Genomic DNA, 23,337 nt, shown 5'->3' with positions numbered 1-23,337 from the left:
TTATGAAAATGCAGTTATGAAGTAAATATGGTCATGACTGTCTGCCTCTGATTGATTTTGCTTCTACAGTGGTTTGCAGTGACTTTGGCCCATGATTCTAAATGGACGGGTGAACAGACATTTTTGGGTTCAGTGGCTCACACAGCAAAGACCATCCCTGCTACCAAAGGGCACAGTTATTGTCCAGGTTACTCTTTGTCTTAAACCACAGCAGTAGTTTGTGTTCATTGACATCTCTTGTGTAATTGTGACAAAAAAATTATAATTTGTCAAAGAAACATCTCACGATTATGTTAAATAGCTCACTAACCTGAGAAGAATCAGCACTCATTGTTTTTTACTGCACTTCCTGGTTTCCCAAACTGTGAGATACACCCAAAACTGAACCACAGGTCTCTGTTAGGCTCCTTGAGTACTAGAGAGTAGTCCCAGGGCAAAATATTAATTTCTCAAATGATTCTTTGGCTTTAACTTTTTCAGAAATCCTGTTAATCCGAGATTATTTCTCTAATAGCGAATGTAAATGAGGTTTAATAACTAAAACTATATGTGTGAGGAGTTTGTTAATTAGCTAATTTAATTGCTAATTCAGTAATTGATTTTTCCCTTGCAAATGGATGTTTGGGATAGAGTGAGACAGATCACCCAAATCTGTGATTTAGTACAATCATGGCACACTTTTTCACAGTTTCCTTTACCATGTGAATTACAAGTTGATGATTATGTAATAAAGTAAGTGTATTGATTCTGAATTACAGATAAGTCTACTTACTGGAAAACTGTATGGAAAACCCTTGCTTGCTGATGAAATAATCAGAATCAAACTGCAGTGTGAGTATGTTGAACGTTGAGTGGATATCTTCAGGTAAGGCTGGGCCTGACCATTCTTTCAAAAGGATCCCCCCGTCTGATGGCCCCGATGGACCATCCCAAACTCTCAGAATATCGTGGTCGACCTCAGTGTCAAAGACGATGAAGTGGAGGCTGAGAAAACACAGAAATCACACAGGAGATCAGAGATCCATTACAAACATTAACAACTATTCTAAATCCAGCAGTTTTAACAAAATCCCGTCAACCATTAAATCAAATGAAGCAGAGCAAAGAATAGACAAATCACACTAGTGCATGCACGCACACACACACACACACACACACACACACACACACACACACACACACACACACAACAATGTCAGCAGTAGCCAAAACCTGTTGAGAAACACGATGGTGGCATAATGACTAATGTGGTGTACTCTTCTACACGGCAGGGCTTTGACAGCGAACATTTATCTATAATTAGTTAACATATCTTTACCTGACAGTCTTGTGAATGTTTACCTGTATAATCCAAGTAGAGTGAACTGGCCAGGCAGCTAACCCTATCTTGGCCAGGACAAAGCAATTCTGCAGATAATTGTTAAACAGGCCTACTTGTATGAAAACTAAATATTTGCTGGTTTCCTTTAATGCAAAAAACCCCTCTAGATAACTGCAGGCCATCATGGTACTCACAGTAGCTTCAGTATACATATCCAACTCCTTCATAATAACCTGATAGTTTTGCCAGTGTCAGCCTCGATAGTCCAGGTACAGTGGAGGTTGTTTTCATATGGAGCAGGATATCCTGGAGACAGAATCCGTCCAGACACTGCTCCAGTTATGTGACCTCCACACTCCGCTAAAAAAATGAGACAAAGGGATGATCATTACTGGAGAAAGAAACAACATATTTCCCCCTTTTTTATGTAGGGCCTTCAAAATATATCCATCAAATCAGCAATACATACAAAACCACAGCAGATACAGCACTACTAAACAGACTACTACACACATTTAACAGGACAGATACAAAAAAGAAGCATCTTGGCATTGTGGCGAACCCCATATATTGCAGGATTGCTGCAGGGTTTCTATGAATTATAAACTCTGCATTAAATAATGTTGGCAACTTGCAGCAATTGCTCTGCCATACAATCCACTCTTTTCAATAACAAAGACATTTGAACATTATTGGAGAAAATGAGTCCCTGAATGTAGCTGAATAGGGTGACCAAATAAACAAAATAAAGTGAAAAAAATGTGATGTTGGTCCAATTCAGCTGCATTGTCATGGTGAATCTGAACACACAACCTGATGAAAAAGGTATGCCATCAAATTACTATTTATTTTCTGATATCGGAAAGAACTTAAAAAAGACTTAACATTTGTTCTCATGACATTATCATCACATTGCTGCTCGTTTTATCTAGAAGGCTTGTTAATCCATAGGGCACAATGCTGCTGCCATTGTTGGCCTTCACTATAGAAACTGTTAAGCTCGACCATAGTTTGGATTGAGCCCACTTATCCTCACTGTAGTCTTTTTTTCTTGAAAATTGATTTATGCACATTGAGTTTGGGTAGGTTTTCCACAGGTCCGTTTTTGGATTGTGTCCAGCCTGTTGGACCTGTGAAGAAAACTCTTAATACAATCAGAATCTTTGTATCATATTTTTTTCTTCCTTCCAATTTAATGAACATTTCAGTTAATCTCTAAAAGAGGCGGCTCCTCTACTTTCCGGTAAATTACCCTAAGGTGTGAAGGTTGAGTTAAATGAGTAGCAGGGAAAAAAAGGCCTTGAATCGCTGAATCAACCTTGAATTATCCAAGCTCCTGCTTTATTGTTTCAGGGTTGGTGAATAACCTTGATGGCTGTGTTCCCTTGAGGATCTCCCAATAGCGTCCAAAGTTCAGGATAAAAATGCTGTTTAATGCACAAGAGAGAGACAGCTTTTTGTGCTATTTTTGTATTGTTTTCACTGGCGAGGAACAGGGGAGATAGCAGGAAGCAGGGGAAAGGCTGGGAGCAGATTTTAAGTCATCATGGTAGTACATGGTAGCCCACTGAGTCAGCAGATCGCTGCTGATTTGAAAACAGTTTGTATAGAAAATGCTTTATATTAGTGTCTGCATCGTGTGTTTGTGTGAGTTAAGAATGCACCATTAACACAGCTATGCAATCTACAATACTACAACAATCTACTGCTGTTGCATTACCCTTGGCAGCATGCTCTCAGATACACATTCACACGTACACGCAAACACAAAGGGGTAGTAACACAAGTACATACCCACTTATTAATGCATACAGCCAGTTGTTTTAATGATAGAAAGCATAGATGAAAAGGAAACTATTGTGCTGTATTTTATCACGAAAAGCAGGTGGAAAAAAGAGTGAGTGTTATTCAGTAGTCCTGGGCCAATGACGACTGCAATTTCCCGGCACAGAAAAAGAAAGAGAGAATAAGAGGCATGCACATATACAGGAGACGGTTTAGAAGCCAGGTTTACTGCATGAATAGAGAGACGAAAGAACGTCAAAAAGAGTCAGAGGTAGAACCCAACACCGTGGAGAGAGAGAGAGAGAGAGAGAGAGAGAGAGAGAGAGAGAGAGAGAGAGAGAGAGAGAGTGAGAGACACAGTATAGAAACAGCCTGAGGCAAAACCATCTCCTCATCTCCATGCTAGTACATGCAGATATGGGACTGAGCCAGACAAACAGCGAAGGAGACAGTCAGAGAGGCAGAAAGACAAACACCCCAGCAGACAGACAAAGGAGGAAGATAGAAAGGTAGCTATAGAGGCAGTTAGCCCAGGGCTCTGCCAGCAAGTATTCTCCTGGTTGCTGGCTTACCTTAAATAAGGCAGCGACAGAGCAGCTACAAATTAATGACTGACTGCAGAGGTACACAGGGGGACACACACACAAACACACACATTGAGATTTACACACATCCAGACAAAAACGCATACTCATTCTCATTGCCATACTCACATAAATGCACTCACCACACACACCTATGAACACACATTCTTTTTAGTTGCCATTAGCAACCACATCAGGCCATGTCCCACCTTAGAGAGCTCAGGTGTGCTGGCAGGTTAAAAAGACACAAAGCTTGACTCTGCAGTATAGGGAATTACAAACTAACATGTGCCAAGTGCCTTCATCTACCCAACACGGTAGAAAGACTTACAAGGAAAGTGCTTTAATTTTTTAAATATGCAAAACCACAAAATATCTATGAACAAGCAGGAATTTGGGATTTCAACAACTGTGAATTTGCTTAGAGATTTTAAAGCCAGCTAGGAACAATACAAACAATGCTTCATGCTTCACTGGTGGCTACTGAGTGACAATAAGGACTCAGAGTGGCCAGTTGTTCGTACTGTAGCTGAAACACAGAACTACATTCACAGGTCAATAACCGAACCACGTCAAAGCACCTGAATCGTTTGGCATATTCCTTTCCAACCTTAAGAGCTGCCAAGTACCAACTAAAGCTAAATCTGCCCTCTGGCAGCTTATCTACCTTAAAACCTAGGAAACATTCAAATATGTTCAAGGTACTGCAAATGTGAAACCATTATTTTTGTCTATTTTGTCATGATATTGTGGGAGTGTAGATTAGCAGATACATGGATTCTCATAGCCTTCCTTCGAGCTCTATAATAATTTTATTTTCTTTCAACAAAATATTAATATGAATTCTATACAACCTAACAATTGTTTTAATGCGTTTGCTTGCCATTCATATTAGAAATAAGCTGTCCGCCTTATAAAGTCAATAACAATCACAACATTTTGGTGCTATAATCAGCGGTATGTGTGAGTTTAACATTTTTACAGTTTCAATGAATTGTTACTTTTGTTGTCACTCTCTGTAGCTCTCAGAGTCAGAATTATCTAAAATCTGAAGAATATTTTGTATTATAATAAGTAATCCTATCACAGTTGATATGTCTGTACGATTTACTAGCTAAATGACAAAAGTTGAATTTCTCCAGGTGAAATTATTGCCACTAACTATATTGACATAAAAGCATGCAGGGTAGGGGAATTCATTATTAGAACTTTAAAAGTAGGATGCAGCCATCAATTTTGGGTGGCTGCAGAATAAAGTGCATATGGGTGCAGTTTCACTCCAGTTTGCGTTGTCCAGTCTTTGAATAGAGACACCCTTCTATTTCAGATGAATCAATATAGTTTTTACATCACATCATTTTCTGGCATTTGAAAAAAGTCTCTCTTGATAGAATATTCTATTTATTGTGCATACTTGGAATAGAACAGAAAACTAAGGCTTCTGTCAAAGTCCTTGGCATAAAATACTGTGCACACCTTCAGGGTACAAGAAAGTAGTCTGGCTTACATTATACATTTATCACAGTTCAATTCAGACTTCAGTCTTCCCCTATTTTGCACCTAAAGCATGCCATCCTTAAAATGCACAAAAGCCTGGTGCACTATAATATCATGCCAAGTGACATCCTGCTGTCCATGCTCAGAAGGTTTTGTGTGCACAGGTTGATGGATCAACAAGGGCTTTTTCTTTCTACACAAAGTGTATCAGCAGCACTAACGAATATTTCCCACAGAGTATTGACCCAGTCCCCATGCCCTCTTTTCAAAGTATTCACCTGTATTGACTTAATCACTCGTTCACTCTCTCTCTTTTAAATCATCATGCTCTTGCTGGAGCTTAGAAACAGATACAAGTAGCTTCGACTGCTGCTTCTCCCCATGCTATATTTCTCTTTGAATTGAAAGTTAAAAATTCAGATATTGTAGTTCTGAATTATTGATGCACATAGAACCTACACGTGTTGTCATACTAACCAATACAGGAAGGAAGAGGTTTGTCCCAGACACGTCTGTCCCCGCTAAGACAGGTCAGGGTACTGGTGCCATGGAGACTGTATCCAGGGTTGCAGGAGTACAGGACAAAGGTGTTGGCAAAATGGCCGTCGTCTTGGATCTTATAGCCATAACTAGGGACACCTGGTTCTTCACAGCGTTCTAGGTCAAAACCTAAAAAGAGACAGACAGAAACAGGTATGCATACGCATACAGATTAGGTCTTTCTGTCCATGCAGTAAGAAAACATTGCATAAATGAACAGGGTGATTCAGAGCAGTTTTGGACAATAGGACATAAGGTCTTCTCTTGAATCTCACTACTTCTCCCACAAATTTCAAGTTTTGACACTCACTGTTAGTGCTGAAACACAATGTGACAGCTGCAGTGAAAGCTAATGGACATTTCAACTTATTCTATCCATCTATTCCATATGCTTGTTTCAATGATATTTAAAAAGAAAACCTTCTCCCATCTCTGAAAGATATAATCATGTGTAGTGAGCAGTAACAGCGATTATATTCCTGGACTGAAAACTCGGTTTCTATATGAAACTGTGGAAAAACATCAAATGATAATTTCACATCCCACACAACCACAAATATACTGTACACTTGAATGAGCACGCTGTGTTTCGAAGATAACAAAGAGAAAAGTTTCTCGCCTTAAAGACAGATGGATAAACAAAGACACAGCAACGTCAACATATTTTTATTTATTTTTTTCAATTAAGTCAGCCTTGTATTGACTTCTTAGATCAGAAACATCAGAGTTGCTTTTTTTTTTAACATGTTTGACTCTGCTTATTGTATAGAATTCCACGCATTACATGACAACTTAATGCAAACATGATATAATCACATCTATACAGTCGATTGTGTCAATTTCAAAACCACAATGCCGCCGCATACTATAGACTGAATATACCGTGGAATATAATCACAGCATAGAACATAAAGAGAGTTTGTCCTCTTCAACTCGCACTGAAACACTTTATGTGATCCAAACAAATTAAGTGAAATTAAAATATTATTTCAAAATACATAGTCAGTAAAAACTGTGTCTTCTTGGCAGAGGGTGTTGCTTAATCATTTGATTAAACAACAGCAATCTCCACCAATCCCTCTTGACTGTTGAGTGATGCAATCATGTGAAAAACAATAAATAGCATCAGTTATTTAAGAGCCGATTCAAGACACAAAATCATAACTCCTTGTAACAACCTTGTTATAACATCTGTTATTAAGCCAGAAACTTTTTGAAAGTTGCCGTCTCCACAGTTTTGTGAGGTGTGCCTACAACTCTTTATCCCTTCCTGCATCCATTTCAGGAAAACAGTTGCATGTCACTGTCACCCTTTTTTGTTAATGTCTTGAACAGATGTTTGAACTTATATTACTCTATTAAAATAGCCTCTAAAGCTGTGTAGTATAGAGGCAGTTTTACTCAAGTCCTTGACCCTATTTAAAAAACTATCGCTGCTTATCTTGATCAGATGCTTCGTTCTCCTTTCTCCTGTATAAACCTTGTATCAATCTCTCTTATCTATCCATCGGCTCATCCATTGTAACAGAACTTTGCAGGTGTCACATTCTCCAGTTTAATGACTTACAGACTAACGGCTGTCTAATGGTTTCACTGACATACAGAGCATCCATCTAGTATCCATATACTATCTCCCTTCATCCCTCCGTCCAGTCACTCTTACACTCCAGATGTGTCACTTTCTCCCCTTCGTTTAATGACTTGCAGATAAATGCTCCTCTAATAGCCTCTTTGACTTACACAGCAGCTGGTCCTGCCTTCTTAACAGACTCTCTTTAAAGTCATTAAAATGCATGTGTGTGTGTGTGTGTGTGTGTGTGTGTGTGAAGCATTTATATACTCAATTCTTTTTTTCCGTATGCTTGGTAAACTACTGCTGCACTTTGGACTCCACCTTCAAGAGAAATGTCTTGGAAAACAGATTGTTGATCTTTTATCAGCTGTGAGAAGGGAAAGAAATAGCTTGGTAATTTGCTGACGAAGAAAGACAAGTCTCTAGAGTTTTGTAGTACATGTCTCCTATTTTGTTCTTGTGTGTAGCACTTAAGAATCACTTGACTGAGGCACAGGACAGATGGAGGATATATTCATGAGTGCAATCTAACACAATCACTACCACTCTAGTTTTCAATTAAAAACATCTCCTTACAAGGACCTTCATGATGAGCTACTTAAAATTTAGGAAATTACTGTTTGTGTGCGTTCGTGTGCACGTGTAAAACTATACGTGTGTGTCTGTGTGAGAGAGAGAGAGGGTTGCTTTCTTTCTTTAGACACACTTAAACAAACCATGGCTGTATCATTAGTTATAGAAAACAATCTTTATTGCTGTGCAGTTTCTAATTAGTTGATCCTAAGGTAAAGCAGCAATCTTGAAGATTTTCATTTAAATAAATGTCTATAGACGATGGAGGTAAAGCAATGGTGATTGAGCCCTATGGTCCACTGATGAATCTACTGTTGTCAATGAAGATCCACAGAAGGCGTGCTCAAAAGCGAGAACGAAACCGTCACTGCTCGCAAACACTCCCAAGCTCAGGGCACGATGGCTGCGCCCTTATCACCCTCTATGTACCAACGTACATTTATAACAAATACCACACATATTAGAGTTTTTAAAGTGTTTTTGTTATTAATATGTATAATAAACATATCATTTAGTTATTGAGAATTTAACAAACATAAAAAAATGACGTAGATAGGTTGGCAGTTTTAAAGGTGTATATTTCAAATTGCATCTATTACACACATGACAATAAAGTTGTGAGCACCGGCTGAATATCTAGTATCAGAATCATTTTAACTGTATTTTAACTGCTACTGTGTAAAGGGAATACTGCTGTTAAAAAACACCTTATTTGATTAAAGTGTTTGCGAAATAAATGTTATTGTACTTTTGTTCATATAGGAGTACTTTTAAAATAAAAGTGCGCAATACACTACTTTTGAATTAATTATTGAACTTTGCGCATAACAATGCGATTAATCGCAAAAAAATCATGTGATTAATCGTTGCCCATCACTAATATATACATATGAAAAGGTAATCCTTTTAGTTCAGGACTATCCAGAGCTTTACGATCTGTCCCACGAAATATTTTACTTGTTTCATCATTTCCTTCCAATGACATCATAACATCTAGCAAAGCTACTGTGAGATATTTAGGGTGCTGGAAAGCTATTCATCTTTGTTTAGTTTAGTCAGTGATGCAACTTCATCATCATAATCGCAGAGTGCAGGTTTTGGTTGCTTAGTACAGCGGGACCCAACCTTCCCAGCACCTTGGATGAAAAAATTAAAGCGGCACAGCTGATGTTTACCAAGCATTTTCAGACCCAAAATGTGAACGGCTGTATAAAGTTTTTCTCCGTTGTGTACACACACACAATTTAACTACACACACAATTCTGAAAATTTGAAGCTCATGTATCAACAAAAAGACTAAGACTGCTAAATTCTAAGCACAATTCTATTGATTTCACTGAAATAGAAATTCTAAAACAACCAGACTGAAATCTTGAGGTTTGCCACTTTAAACTTTCTAGAACAACTCACTTGTGTATGTGAGGCGAAAGCCCTGATTGGTTCCAGAGGCGTTGCTGTTGAACTCAAGCCACAGGCGATTGGACGTACTGTTGATGACAGGACCCATCATGCCATCATGTGTAAAGTTGCCAAGGAGACGGTATGAAGTGTTTTCTCCATCATATACCTGTCAATCCAAGCACAGGAACAGAATGAAAACATGCATCAAGAGTGTTTGAAGAGGTTTATGTGGGTGCAGATCTACCAATTTAATTAACGACAATGTGACAGAACTCAGATGAACAGTGCATCGCTGACCTGCTCTGGAAAAAAGAAAACCACAAAATGTGGTCAGTCCTAAAACCGAAATTGCAGGGCACTGATGTATTGCCTGTGCCTCTCCTCTGCAACTCACAGTGAGTCATTCAAATGCCAAACAACAGAAGCAAGGCAAAATAAAACTAATCTCACTGCGCCTCAGGAAATAGATACTTTGCTTAGCTTTGCATCAGCGTGGACCTTGTGAAGCACCATAAAGATAGAGCCAAAAATATCACATGGAAGTTGCTGAGGTCACAAGTTAGTTGTTAAGGTGCTCTATTGCAACAATTTCAGACATAAATTAAACAAAAGGTTAGGGGGTTTCATGGTGGGCAAATAAATTGGTTACATTACTTACAATTTTGTTTGCTATTAAAGTGCATATAATTTAACAGAGAAAACAATTCACAAGTAATAAAATGGGTTTACTGGATCATCTGTAAAAGTTAAAAGTCCCAGTCTGCATATTTTCAGCTGTTTACAAAGCACTGAGATAAAAACAGCAAGGCAATGCCTTGAGTGTGTGTGACTTGGTTTGAAATAATGTCATGCATATTAAATAGCTTCCAGTGGAAGTGAAGACAAGATTGATTAGATGTACAACAATATAAACACATTGGACTGCATTAATAATGAAGGATATAGCTTGTATTCCCCTTGTTGATAAGCTTGTTCTTCTTTCCATTGTAAGAATTATGAAATTCATGAGGAAGTTAAGATTTTAGCCTTCTTGCTAGATTCAATCTTTCTTTTTGGTCTCCTTAGAATTTGTCTTATTTTCATCAGCAACCTGTAACTGTATGCTCACAGAGGCAGCACAAACAACAGACACGACAACTGGAAGTCATTTATTTCAAATGAGCACTGTGAGACAAGTGGATACTGAGAGTACAGTACAGTAATGGCTGCCAGAAAGATCTTTGCAACTTGGCAACACAAGAAAGTTGGGCAGAGCGTAATAGTGTCCAATTGAATGGTTGATGTCCACAAATCACTACAGCAGCAATAAACAGCTAATAGATTAATTTTATTTATTTGAAACTAAAATAAGCTAATATACTGTACAGCAGAAGAGGTTAGAGAAATGTATGTGGTACTGAGACACTTTCTTCTGCTAGTGGTCACAAATATCTGAATGCAGCTGTAATGTGGACAGTGGAGACTTCAGCAAAGAAGTGCAGTCTATTGTTTACTGCAGTGTGAAGGGAGAATTAGTACTCTGAAGTACTTCATAATGCTATCGCACAGGTCGTATATAAATGTAATCTGTCCTTGCTTATATTTTATATTTTGCAGCCTGGGACATTTCCACAGATTGGTGGTGACAGGTCTGCAGGTGGCAGGAATGCAAAAAAAAGGGCTAAAGCGATACGTACTGTTTTATCTCAACAAGTGTATCTCGACTGCCAGTCAGAAGAGAAAACGTCTTTGTGAAACCAAATTAGGAGCTAGAGTATGTTCATAAATCGGACAAAGATAGAGAGACATGGGAAAGGATAATGTGAGTTTAAAAGTAAAAAGAAAATAGGAGTGGTATTTGTTGTAGCATTACTCCCCTAATGTATTGGCAAAACTCCTAAACTTATTTTTCCTTCCCTGTTCCTCCCTCCCTCAAATTCTATCTGTTAGTGTCCCCCAATTTTGCAGCTTGCTGTCTGTCTGTCTCTCTCTCTATTGCATTCTGTTTCTCTCTTGCTTTCTCTCTATCGTTCTCTCCTCCTCTCTGTTTCAGTAAAACTCCGTATGGTTAATGAAAAGCCCTGCAGCTCATAAATCAACATGTCACCATCTGCCACCCCTCCTCTCTCTTACTTCTTACTCTCTCCCTTTCTCGCTAACCACCTTTATTTTCATTGTACAATTCCTGCACACCCTTACTTTGTTTCTGTCTCACCCTCTCTTTTTTCTTCAGGGCTGGAATACATCTGAGTAAATTTGGTCATGCACTGTATTAGAGGACATTTTTAGGGGTTTTGAGCTTGGCTAGCCCTTTCTTTAACAAGTGCCAGGGTAAAACTTAGCCAGTAGCAAAATGAACTGTAATGAGCTGGTTCATATGTTAGAGGATATTTTACCCTAAACCTTGCTGGAACTGTCAAACAAATGGTTTGTGTTCAGCTGCAGTAACATGCATTAGCTCCAATGTTGTTAGCCTAGGGAGTGGCATGCTAATTGCTAGCCAATGTGGCACTTTGGGGCTTTCCTTCCAGTTAAATTTAGTTTCCACTATGTTTTCTTCAAATTCTTTGGAAATATTGTAATTAACAGACATGTTGTACATTATTAGTCACTGCCCTCATAATACATTTTTTATACCATCACACAAAATGCCTATAGTACAAATAATTTTATCACGTCGAGCACCTTCTATATTTTTGCCTAATTACTACTTTTTAACATACTTATTTTTGACTGTACCCTATATTTTTTAAATGACGGTTGTTCGAGTGAAAAATTTGTTCATCCAAACTGCTTGATTTTGTTCTTTTTTTCTACATAATTGATCCGACCAAAGGTCAATAGCCATGCTAGCAACCTCATTTAGCTGGTATTACTTGTGTAAGGCCCATTACACAAGGAGGGCCTTACTGGTCAAATGTGTGTTGTATAAACATCAGAGTGTTGTACATACTGTACTGCATGTACATCACCATACGTCACTGTATTGCAGCGGTTGGATTGTGCAGGGAGGGGAAATGACTGCAAAGAAAAACATACTTTATCATCTAATTAAAAAAGTTATTTGCTATCAGTAATTTTAAGCCAAACTAAAGCCAATAATCTAATAATGTTGTGTGCCCTATGTTGAATGTTGTTTGTCATTCTTGCAATCAGTCTTGGTGACTCCCATGACTTTTTGATTGCTATGTTAGCATCCAGTGCATCCTCATTAACTTTTGTGATCTCTAGTCATTCTCTGAATTATATTCCTCTGTTTCTGTTATTTTCTCATGAGGAATCCATTTATTACAGTAAATACTATGTCAAATGCCTTGTGAAGAACAATCTTAATTTGAAAGAAGCTCTGCTCGTCAGTCTTGGTGTTTGCATCCCTTTGTTGAATTACAGAGACAATGACACACTTAACTGGGAAGGGGGTGTGGCTGTGCAAAGCAAAGCATGTTGGAAAGTAATGTAAAGAAAACTTCAGGCGGCTTCTCTTCATGCCTTTTTTAAGGCGTTGATGGAATATACTGCATAAGTAGTATTTAAGCATGTTTACTTCTGTTAACCATCTTGATGACACTTTCCTTTCCTTTAAGGGATTTGTCTTTAACACTGTACCTATCCTACTGGGAACATTTCCCCCCTTTACAATTCTGTTATACCTCTCTTTAAAGTCAGGGAGAGCCCTGCTACTACAATCTACCCAAAGACAGGCTCAGCCTATGCTCCAGACCTTATACTGATAATACACTCTAACCACATACTGGCTTAACCATGCCCTCAGGCCTAATACCGCTTGGAGACATTGTGAGCTGAAAAAGTTTTAGACGATGTCTGTAGGACAGCATCAAGACTGTAAAACAGATCACAGAGCTGCTCCTGACGGACACTCAAGTGGGCACATGGACCCGAGAGAGGATTTATGAGTAATTATGGGACTTGGGAACATCTGTAATTCTCATTGTATTTAAAACGTACTAATGCATGCACATCTGATGACGTATACACGTATGCACATCAAATGAATTCCCTTTAAACAGTATATATTGTGACAACTCCGGCAGACTGAGACGAACCATAAGAACACATTGCATGTCAAACTTGTAGCAAGCTTACCTCCCAGTGTGTTCAAGTGCATATCACACCAATTACAACTGACATTACACGCTCAGTGAATATGGTGTTTTTTGTAACAAAACAAACATTGATAGTTGAGGCATATGTCTAAATACAAATCTTTTTTTTTTCCACAGTCATGGAACACAAGCTGGCATACAGGCAGTTTTACACATTGTGTGAATAATACTGTTTTGTTCCACTATTCAGGAAAGTAAAAATTATTTCAGTATATGACATAAATATTCATCAGACATGCATGTTCAGAAATAAATATATGGTCTTGCCTTTTTTTCTACAATCATCAATTAGCAACTTCTTAAAATTAAATCACCAACACCAATATTGGCGGATATTACAGATATTGTGGTGTACAGATATGGAACGCCAAGGAACCCGTCTTCGGTATACTTAGAACATTTTAAACAATTCATATTTTTCTTCCTTTTTGCAGGTATTGTTATTCATGTATTTATTTGTTTTTTTGTGCTTCTTGTTCATTTCTTAATGTATTTTTCAAAATCATGTAAGCTTGGTTTCTTTATCCTTTTTTTGTTTTTGTTTATTTTTCTCCTTTTGTTGAGAGGAGGTCTGCTGTATAAGTCTGTGGCTTATTGACCTCTCCTATAACCTTTTTCTTTCATTATCTTGATTTTATAAAGTCATATGTTTGTGCAAATAAAAAATAAAGATAAAAATACTTGTTTCCTCTATAGCTATTTTCTTTTACTCAGTCTTACCACATATCACACTCAATAAAAGTGTATAAAAACCAAGGTTAACCTTTAAACAACAATAATACACTCTAGTGGGTTTGTTAGAGGGTTAACAGAGGCTGAATGGATCCCTTTGTGCTTCTGTTTCCCAAGTATTCATTCAGCCGTGGATGGCCACTGCAGCAGGAGCACCATCAGCACTAATCGAGAACATGGGTAATAAACCCCTGCAGGGATGTTATGGCTTCTTACAACAATGTTTAACACATCAAACATCTAGGGCACACCTTGCTAATACAATTTAGCTACATACTGGCTAAACCAAGACTCAAAGCTCCTGTTGTCGTCCAAGTTTTGACTCAAGCCTTTTTCCTGTGCACCTCATATACGTAATTATAGATTACACTTCCCTGATATCATAATTAGACCAGGTGCGCTTGGCTGGGACAAAAGCTTGTATAACTCATGAGAGAGTTTGGGCTCTGCAATGCAACACAATGCAACAACAAATTAACTACAATGAACTACAATGTATGTTGTGTCAAACACAGAAAAGAGAGCAATTAAAGCATTGAAACCTACCTGAAATATGTGTTCAAATTGTTCTGGCATCATGCAGGTTGTTGAACCTCTTGATTAGCACTGTATATGTGCTATACACACGTGCTTATATGAAGCATGGCAAGTCTAGGTTGAATATTATGATATTTCTTGTTATATTGCTGAATGATATCTGAAATCATGTCACCAGAGAGGTATGTGGCTTTGAACATGAAAGTTCTATAGGCTGTATACTATAGGTTGTGTACTGTACTGTACATAACAGTCATTTAAGGGATGCTTTTATTCAAAGCGATTTACAATTCAGTATCTAATCTATATACCGTATAGATAGATACTGACGGTTGCACACATGTAATCCACTGCCTGGTGAAGCACTGATGGAAATGTCTTGTACATGGCAATTTTATAACATATCCTTGATCATATATCTTTAAGTGTGTGGTCACAACAACAAACACTTTATTTTTATTTGTTTTCCCCAACACATCATTTTACTGTGTTCATGATCATGCCAGCATCCATAACTGAATTATTGTTTTCTTTTCAGCACATTTGGTAATAAACCAAACACATAATAATCTGTTCAAACATATATGTGCTTTGCATATAGATAGCTTTTGATTATGACTGTAATCTTGTGTATGCTTTGCATGTGTCTCTGAATCTGTAAATACTGTATGTATTTATGTATTTTTTACCACCTGATTGGGAAAAGCTTTGTCATACTTATGTGTGTGTGTGTGTGTGTGTGTGTGTGTGTGTGTGTGTGTGCATACCTTGAGATTGTCTCCGTCTTGCAACGAGAAGCTCTCAGCTTTCAGCCTGATTCCTTTGCCCTTTTCGGTGGTGATGCGGTAGATGCACTCGTGGTTGTTATCGTAGTTGGAGGGGAAGTTAGGAGAGAGCAGAACGCCTTCTGGTCCTAGTGAGGAAGCTCCACACTCCGCTACAGCAAGAGAGCAAAGGGGGCAGGGACAGTGTAGATCAAGATTATAGCATTTCTACCTAATTACCTTTGAGCAGCCAGAAAATCTGGGTTGTCTTATTGTACAAAAAAACAGAGAGGACACACAATTCCACATGAGATTTGAGAAAAGTACATATACATCATAACCACAAACCTTATGCTTGATAATAATAATGAGGATAATGACAATAACTCATACAGTATAACATAGCTTATAAGCACTTGTTTGAAAAGACAATTAAGACAAGGATGAGAAAATGCAAAACACAAAAGCAAAGCAATTAAACATAAACTGCAAAAGATTAAAAGGAGTGCAAAATTAAATTTTTGCATAAAAGCAGGGCTGGATAAGTTTGCTAAAAAAGTGTTTCATAGAAATTATACAGAATTATCTAGCAGGTGCAGTGCCTATCAAAGTTTAGGAATTCAAATAAGTGGTACTCTGTGCAAATATAGTTTTGTCATATGTAAATGGGGAGAGGATAAAGGCAGGCTTTTAACTCTCACTGAGGAGGACCACCACTACTTGGAAGAGAGAAAGAGCACATGGAAGTAATGAGATAGACAAGAGAGAATGTGGAACTCACTGAGAAGAACACTAAGGGAAGAAAGGATGCAGTGTTTATCAAATCTGAACAAATTTAAAACATTTTTGAAAACTGTTCTGCAGTTTTAGAAGCAGATTAGGGTATGAGATATGAAGTATATGTTCAAGAATGCTACCAGAAATTCTTCAGAAAATATTTTGAAAGTGAGGACAACACTATAGAGAGAATGAGTGAGAAAATACAGGGTAGTGAATGGGGGAGAAGAAAGGGATAAAGAGAGCGCTGGAAAAGGTGGGAAATAAGAGATAGCATAGGAACCAAGACAGACAAAGGCCTTTTGAAAGTATGCCGAGTAAAATTAGAAAAGGGAAAAGGGGAGTAACAAAAGACACAGTATTAACACTCTTCATATAGCAGCTAATGCTCTAATTATCTACCCAAGGACTGTCTAAATACAAAGAGAGACAACGAGAAGCTGTTAGAAAGAGAGACAGAGTGCTAAAGAGAGGGACATTTGGAAAGAAATAGAGGGAGAGATGAACCAACTGAGTGTTGCCAGCTGCTATTACAGCATTTTCAGACTTGTCTTTTTTGGGGTATGAAAATATCCAGCAGGCAACAGTCAGACTCTCATAAATTACTAGCAGCATCCAAGGAAACACTGATGCTCATCAAATAACAGCAAATTACAACCTGCTAACAGACAAATCCTGGCAAATAAAGCCAACTGTCAACCAGTCAAATAATAGTAAATTACCTTTGAGTCAGCAATAAAATACTGGTGAATTACAACCAAGAAAATGCTGATACGTTAGGTTTCTTCTTATGGTGAAAAAGATGATTTGAAAGTTCTATTTTACAAGCAGCCAGTTATTTGCACAGATGAAAACTATAAATATTGAAAGCAGAAAGCACTTTTGAAAGGCTAGTTTCAACACCTGTATATATAAATAAAACAACGGTGTATAAGGAAAGGTCGATGACTATATGGTGTAATGCCCACAATCTGGACACCCACATGTCTGTAATTATAGCCTGAATGCTTTGGATGCAGTGTCAATGATTTTTCATTTTCAGTGAGACACAAGTTTGTGAGTTTGTCTTACCTATACATCTTGGTAGTATGTTGCTCCAGACTCGTCTACCTCCTCCCAGACAAGTTATCTTGCTCTCCCCCTCAAGTCGGTAGCCAGCAAAACAAGTGAAGGCCAACGAGTCGCCAACTTGAAATCTGAATCCCATCCTCCTGCTGTACGCCGGTACGCCGGGATCCTCACATGGCTCTAAGTCGTATTCTATACATCCATGAGACATAAATAATATTGTTGAGGAGTCATTATAAGAGAGGTGTGAAATGTACAGGAACTGCGTTAATAATGTTAAGTAAGGCTAGATTAAGATTAAGTAAATAGAAAGAAATTGTGACGTAAGACCTGAAACCAAATTGATGACATGGTAGCTAAGAAGTCATATTGTTATGGCTTCAACATTGCCCCTTGTGACAGTTGGTGGAAAAAAAACTGTGATTCTCACCAACCGTAAAGTACAAGTGGAATATTTCCCATTACAGCTTAGCATAGCACAGCTCATAACAATGATTAGAACATTAATCAGCCTAAAATGCATACAATTGGGTTTTACATCTTATGTATCTGTTACAGTTTAACAAAGAACCTTCAAACTACAATTAAATGTTTTGTCAACCTCAGGATTACGGTAGATACTCCTCTGCCTTTGTAAGGCAGAATAATGTGCCATATTAGCACATCAGAATACAACTATATAAGACCATCGTTGTTTATGACATCACTTCAGTCAGTCTAGATGTCTGGCTAAAAAGGCAGGTTAGGTCTATTCTGTAAATAGAGTAAGAAAGCTTTTAGGTTGATTTTCTGTCTGCTACATATATGTTAACAAACATTGGTTTCTTACCAGAAAAAGTCATATTAAATCCTTCATAACTCATGGAAAAATCCGATATGAAACGTAGCTGCGCGCTGAAGTTTCCATAGAGCCCCGCTTTGACGCTAGGGGGAAGCACTGAGCCAGTGAGTCGAGCTACTGGAACCTGGAAGTTGCTGTCCTCAGTGATGGAAAGGTAGTCATGGTTCTCCTCCAGATGGAAAGTGTGGAAAACCAGATGGACTCCTAGAAATCCAAGGATGAATGGATGAATGGACAGATGGTTGCATGAATGGATGGACAGATACACAGTTAGTCACAGAAACATAAATGGCAGCAGATGAACACAGACAGCAAGCCAGAAACACATATCCAGCAACATATTGAGTGTAAATGCAATGTGTAAATGACTGTGTATGTGTGTTCTTACCTTTGCCATGAGACACCTCTATAGTCCAGGTGCAGTTAAGAGAATTGGGGTAAAAGTCAGGAAAGCCAGGAGACAGAATCGTCCCTTTTTTACCATAGATATAACCTCCACAAAGGGCTATAGAGAGAAAGTGAGAGATAGAGAAAGGGGAAAAAGAAAAGGAGAAGAAATTCATATTTACTTAAATTATAGACATATATTGAGTCCATTTAAGAGGTTATCACATAATGTGAGATTAGTTTGCTCTTAATGTCCTATCATAGTTAACAAACTGGAACATAACCACATTATTTTATCTGCAGACCTGCAAAATTTTAAATACTTAAAATATAATTTTGTGAACTGAACATGTGTCAGTATGGGCTTTATGTAAAAAACTAGTTTTCCCCAGATATTAACATAATTATAGGAGGGAGAAATTAGAAGAAACAGCTATAGTTTCATTCTCAATTCCCAACTGCGTTTCTTAATAAACCTGCAATAACATTGACATATCATCACCTTAGTAAACAGTTGCATATTTACACATCCAGCAGTTACAGAGCAACATTATCATTCATTTGGAGTTGTCATTCTTGCCACCTAAATGCGAGTCCAATATTAATTGTCTTTTAGCTCAGTCTGGATCTCCACCAACTCTTGAGGGAAATTTCTGGCTGTTTAGCTGCTAAATGGTCCATTATATTCACCAGCTAGTCGCTAACCGTGTCCTACATTTGATGCTGAGCAGATAGTGTAGTAGGTTTCATGTTGGTTTTTTTTAACTGAAAACAGCTGCCTGTTATGGAAATGATACGATGAAAGCAGTGAGAGTGAACCAAAGCAATAAGGTTGTGGTCCGGACAGGTTAAAGGTGCAAGACATGAGATTGAGAGCATTTTGATTGCCTCTCAACAGATCTCAACATGGCCTGAGCCAGCAGCTCGTAGACACTGTGCTAACTGTACAAACTAAGGCTAACATGCTGACAGAGCTACAGTGTTTACCTGAGGGGGAACTGAAGGGTGGGTGCCCCACTTCAGCAACAATGCTGTAGGTTGGCACTGCCTTATAACCTGTATCCACCTGAATTATTTTAAATGCCTAGATTAACATAGGCATCACATAACATTTTCACATAACTACTGACAATGGTGTGTCCAAGATATCATCAAATTATCAAATTTGTGCAATTAAACTACTACAGAATGGCAAATCACCAGGCCCTGATGGGTTCATAGTACAATTTTACAAAACATACTCCAACCTAGTCTCCCCACTGCTGACAAAAGTATATAATGAATCATTTACAAAAGGACAGCTACCCCCAACACTATCCAAAGCCACCATTTGTCTCCTACTGAAAAAGGACAAAGACCCTCTATTATGCAACAACTACAGGCCCATATCCCTTCTGAATGTTGACCAAATGATCTTAGCCAAGGTTCTATCTACACGTCTGCAGAAAGCTCTACCATCTCTGATCTCTGAAGACCAAACAGGCTTCATGGCAGGACGAAGTTCCTCATTTAACACTAGGCGGCTGCTTAGCATAATCAGCTCCCCAAATCATGACACCCCTGAGGCAAAATTATCTTTAGATGCTGAGAAGGCCTTCGACAGGGTCGAATGAAAGTATCTATACTATATTTTGGGAAGATTTGGCTTTAGCTCAGACTTTATAGCCTGGATCGAGTAGCTCTATAACTCTCTGACTGCTTCCATTCTCACTAACGGTGTAAAATCCCACCCTTTCACTTTATGCCGTGGCACTAGACAAGGTTGTCCCCTCTCTCCCCTTCTGTTCGCTTTGGCCATTGAACCTTTAGCCATCTGGCTCCGGGGGGAAGGGGGATTCGAGGGTATTTCCAGGATGGGAATCATACACAAACTGTCACTTTATGCGGATGATCTCCTGTTGTATGTTTCCTTTCTTTCAATCTTTTTATTTTCAGTTTACACAGGTTACATGCGGCATGCCACCCACAAACAGAACAGCACACAACATACCTGCCAACCCCACAAACCACCAAACTCAGACACAAAAAGAGAAAAAACTAAACAAAAACAACAACAAACCCCCCCCCCCAAAAAAAAAAATAACCAAACAAACTTATTACTGGGCCTGCAACATTGAAAAGCTACGTCACTGGATGGATGATGGGCTAAGAAATGGCCCCCTGTGGGCCTAAATGGAACTATCCTCTTCCAAGATTTCCCTTCAATCCCTCATCACGGCACGACTGCCACTTAAAACCCACGGGATCTCAGAAAATCCAATAGTTACTAACTCTCTCAACATCTGGATACAATTCCGTAAACATTTTGGACTAGACAAACCTTGTACTTTGACCCCAGCCTTTAGAAACCACTTATTCTCACCTTCTGTGTCTGACCCTACCTTTTGTACGTGGCGCGACAAAGGCTTACGTAACATTAAAGACTTTTATAAAGATGGGGACTTTATTGATTTTGCAGAACTGTCATCTAAATTTGACCTACCTAAATCTAATTTTTTCCGCTTTCTACAGATTAGACACTTCATTAAATCCGAATATCCTCACTTTCCAAATCATCCCCCTGGATCTCTGATTGACTCCTTGCTTACTCTAGATCCTGCGCAAAAACGCTCCATCTCAACTATCTATGGTCTCATTGACTCCCTTAAGTCACGTCTCATCTGAAACAGACCTGGGAAAGAGAAATTGGTAAACCAATATCTGATAACCGTTGGGTTCGCATTCTGGCCTTATCCCACTCCTCCTCAATTTGTGCGAGACATGGGCTGCTGCAATGCAAGGTTTTGTTTCGTGTACACTGCACAAATGCCCGTCTGGCTAAAATCTACCTGAATATGAATGACAGCTGCAATAGGTGCAAACAGTCACCTACCAACCATACTCATATGTTTTGGTCGTGCCCAAATTTAAAAAAATTCTGTGATCAAATATTCAATACACTTGGGACTAGGTATAAAACTTGATCTCGAACCCCTTACAGCATTATTTGGAACTCAGCCGCCTGAAGTACTTGATCTGCCGTCGACAAGACAACGCATCCTGGCCTTTACGACACTTTTAGCTAGACGCCTCATACTGTTCAAGTGGAAACACGTTCTCCCGCCTTCACACAATAGTTGGTTAATCTTAAGAGATCTTAAATCATATAAAACTTGAAAAGATCAGATTCTCACTTAGAGACTCCAGTGAATCCTTCGAAGAGACCTTTCATAAAATATTTGAACGATGCTGCAATCCAAAAAGTGAACTAACAGACGCCTCCCCCCCCTTTTCTTTTTTTCTCTTATTTATATATGTACATTCATTTATTTTGGTTTTATTTTTTGTTTATTTTTATTTTGAATTTGTATTATTATTTTTTTTGTGTTGTTACTGTGGTTGTTGTTTTGGGGATCTTACCTCTGGTTGAACCAATCTGTAAGTCATATCTCCTCAGAGCGATGTGTCTGTTTGTTTGTTGTATTTGTCATTTTTGTATTCAGTGGCAGTTTGTCACAGTTACACTACCTCCAAGCGGCACGCAACTGAATGTAATGTCCTGTATATCCTAACTTTTTTGGGGTAGTCCTGTTCTCCCTTTCTGTCTGAAGTATTTGCAAAATCAATAAAAAGATTTTAAAAGAAATTATCAAATTTGTGATGAAGGAACATCATGTTATTGTCTGTGTCCACAAAATACAGTATATGACATGAACTGAAAGGGCTTGAAGGTAAAACAAAATGCTGATTCTGAATACAGATACAGAGAGAGAAACAAAGGGTGAAGGCCAGAGACGCAGTTAATATAGAAATGAAAAGAAACAGAGCAGATAGAAAGACAAAGCACTTTTACAAAGACAATGAGAGAGAGTGGTTTGTTTAAAAAGATTGAAGAATTGGTGTATGTGTTACCAGACACCTAGCCTCCACACAGAGCACCACTGATATAGACAGGACAAACTCATTTGGGATAGAGCAGAATGGAAAATACTATAGTAGCGTAATGGAGAGTCAAAGAGGGCTTGCGGTGCATTACAGACTGTTGAGCTAAGATAATATGTCGACTTTTTTTTTTGTTCTCTCTGACTGTGCCTCCATCCCATTCAATTCTATTCAGCTCAATTCAGTTACATTTAATTCAATTCAAGTGCTTCAAGGTGCTTGAATGGCATTAAAATAAAAACGGAGTGTTTTTCTTGCCTATGAAACAAACACATCACAGACTTATATAAACTGAATCAGAGACAATGCAATTCTTTTCTTCCCTCTTGTGAAGTCCCTCCTGTCTGATTCTTGAAGGTTTATATATATATACAGTATATTGGTGCACAGATTACCCTTTTATCTCCTAAAATAAACAGTGTGATGATTCATTTGGTGATTTGGGAATACGCTCTTTTTTTAATTATGAAGACAGATTTTAAAGCTTCTCTTATTTATTCACACTGCAGTTATTCCAGTGTGTTTAAAGAGAACTTCTGTGTCTCTGCCTCTCCACCCTCCACATCTCTCTGTCTGTCAATGTCATCTCTATTATATAATTTCAACAAAGCTTGACTTGAGTTGAGTAGCTGTGATGAGAGCCGCTCGCCAACTCTTTATCTGACTAGCAGTCTTGTGTGTGTTGCGACAACCAGTTTCTTCTCACTCCCATCATGATTCTGCTAAAACTAGGACACTGTCTGACTAAATGACCCTTGATGAGGAAGGCCCGTGTGCACCTCTTTGTGCACATACTGTATCTATTGCCTGTTAAGGTGCACACATTAGAGTATGCAAATGATCTGTGTGTGAGAAGATAGGGATGCAGAAGGATAGCTTGTTTTTCCAGACAGGAGAGAGGTAAATACAGAAAAAATATCATACAGTATCAGA

The 23,337-nt window shown here is 38.4% G+C and overlaps 1 protein-coding gene across 3 annotated transcripts in view; it reads right to left on the bottom strand.

Annotated features, from left to right (window-relative positions):
* The window catches only part of LOC137887269 (CUB and sushi domain-containing protein 1-like), a 361,990-nt gene that overhangs the window by 92,131 nt on the left and 246,522 nt on the right, over positions 1 to 23,337 (bottom strand). For all 3 annotated transcript variants that reach the window (XM_068730105.1, XM_068730106.1, XM_068730107.1), the window contains 8 exons: positions 18,485 to 18,601; positions 18,085 to 18,300; positions 17,259 to 17,447; positions 15,414 to 15,583; positions 9,284 to 9,440; positions 5,665 to 5,856; positions 1,555 to 1,681; positions 773 to 984 (listed from right to left, as the gene is read on the bottom strand). In XM_068730105.1, the coding sequence (XP_068586206.1) occupies positions 773 to 984; positions 1,555 to 1,681; positions 5,665 to 5,856; positions 9,284 to 9,440; positions 15,414 to 15,583; positions 17,259 to 17,447; positions 18,085 to 18,300; positions 18,485 to 18,601 (1,380 nt within the window). The remainder of the gene's footprint in view (positions 1 to 772; positions 985 to 1,554; positions 1,682 to 5,664; positions 5,857 to 9,283; positions 9,441 to 15,413; positions 15,584 to 17,258; positions 17,448 to 18,084; positions 18,301 to 18,484; positions 18,602 to 23,337) is intronic.

Source organism: Cebidichthys violaceus, unplaced genomic scaffold, assembly GCF_023349555.1.
Source record: "Cebidichthys violaceus isolate CVI_PGR_0920_01 unplaced genomic scaffold, fCebVio1.0.p SCAF_5, whole genome shotgun sequence".
NCBI lineage: Eukaryota > Metazoa > Chordata > Actinopteri > Perciformes > Stichaeidae > Cebidichthys > Cebidichthys violaceus.
Note: the sequence above shows the minus strand (reverse complement) of the source record. Positions and strands in the feature narration are given on the sequence as shown.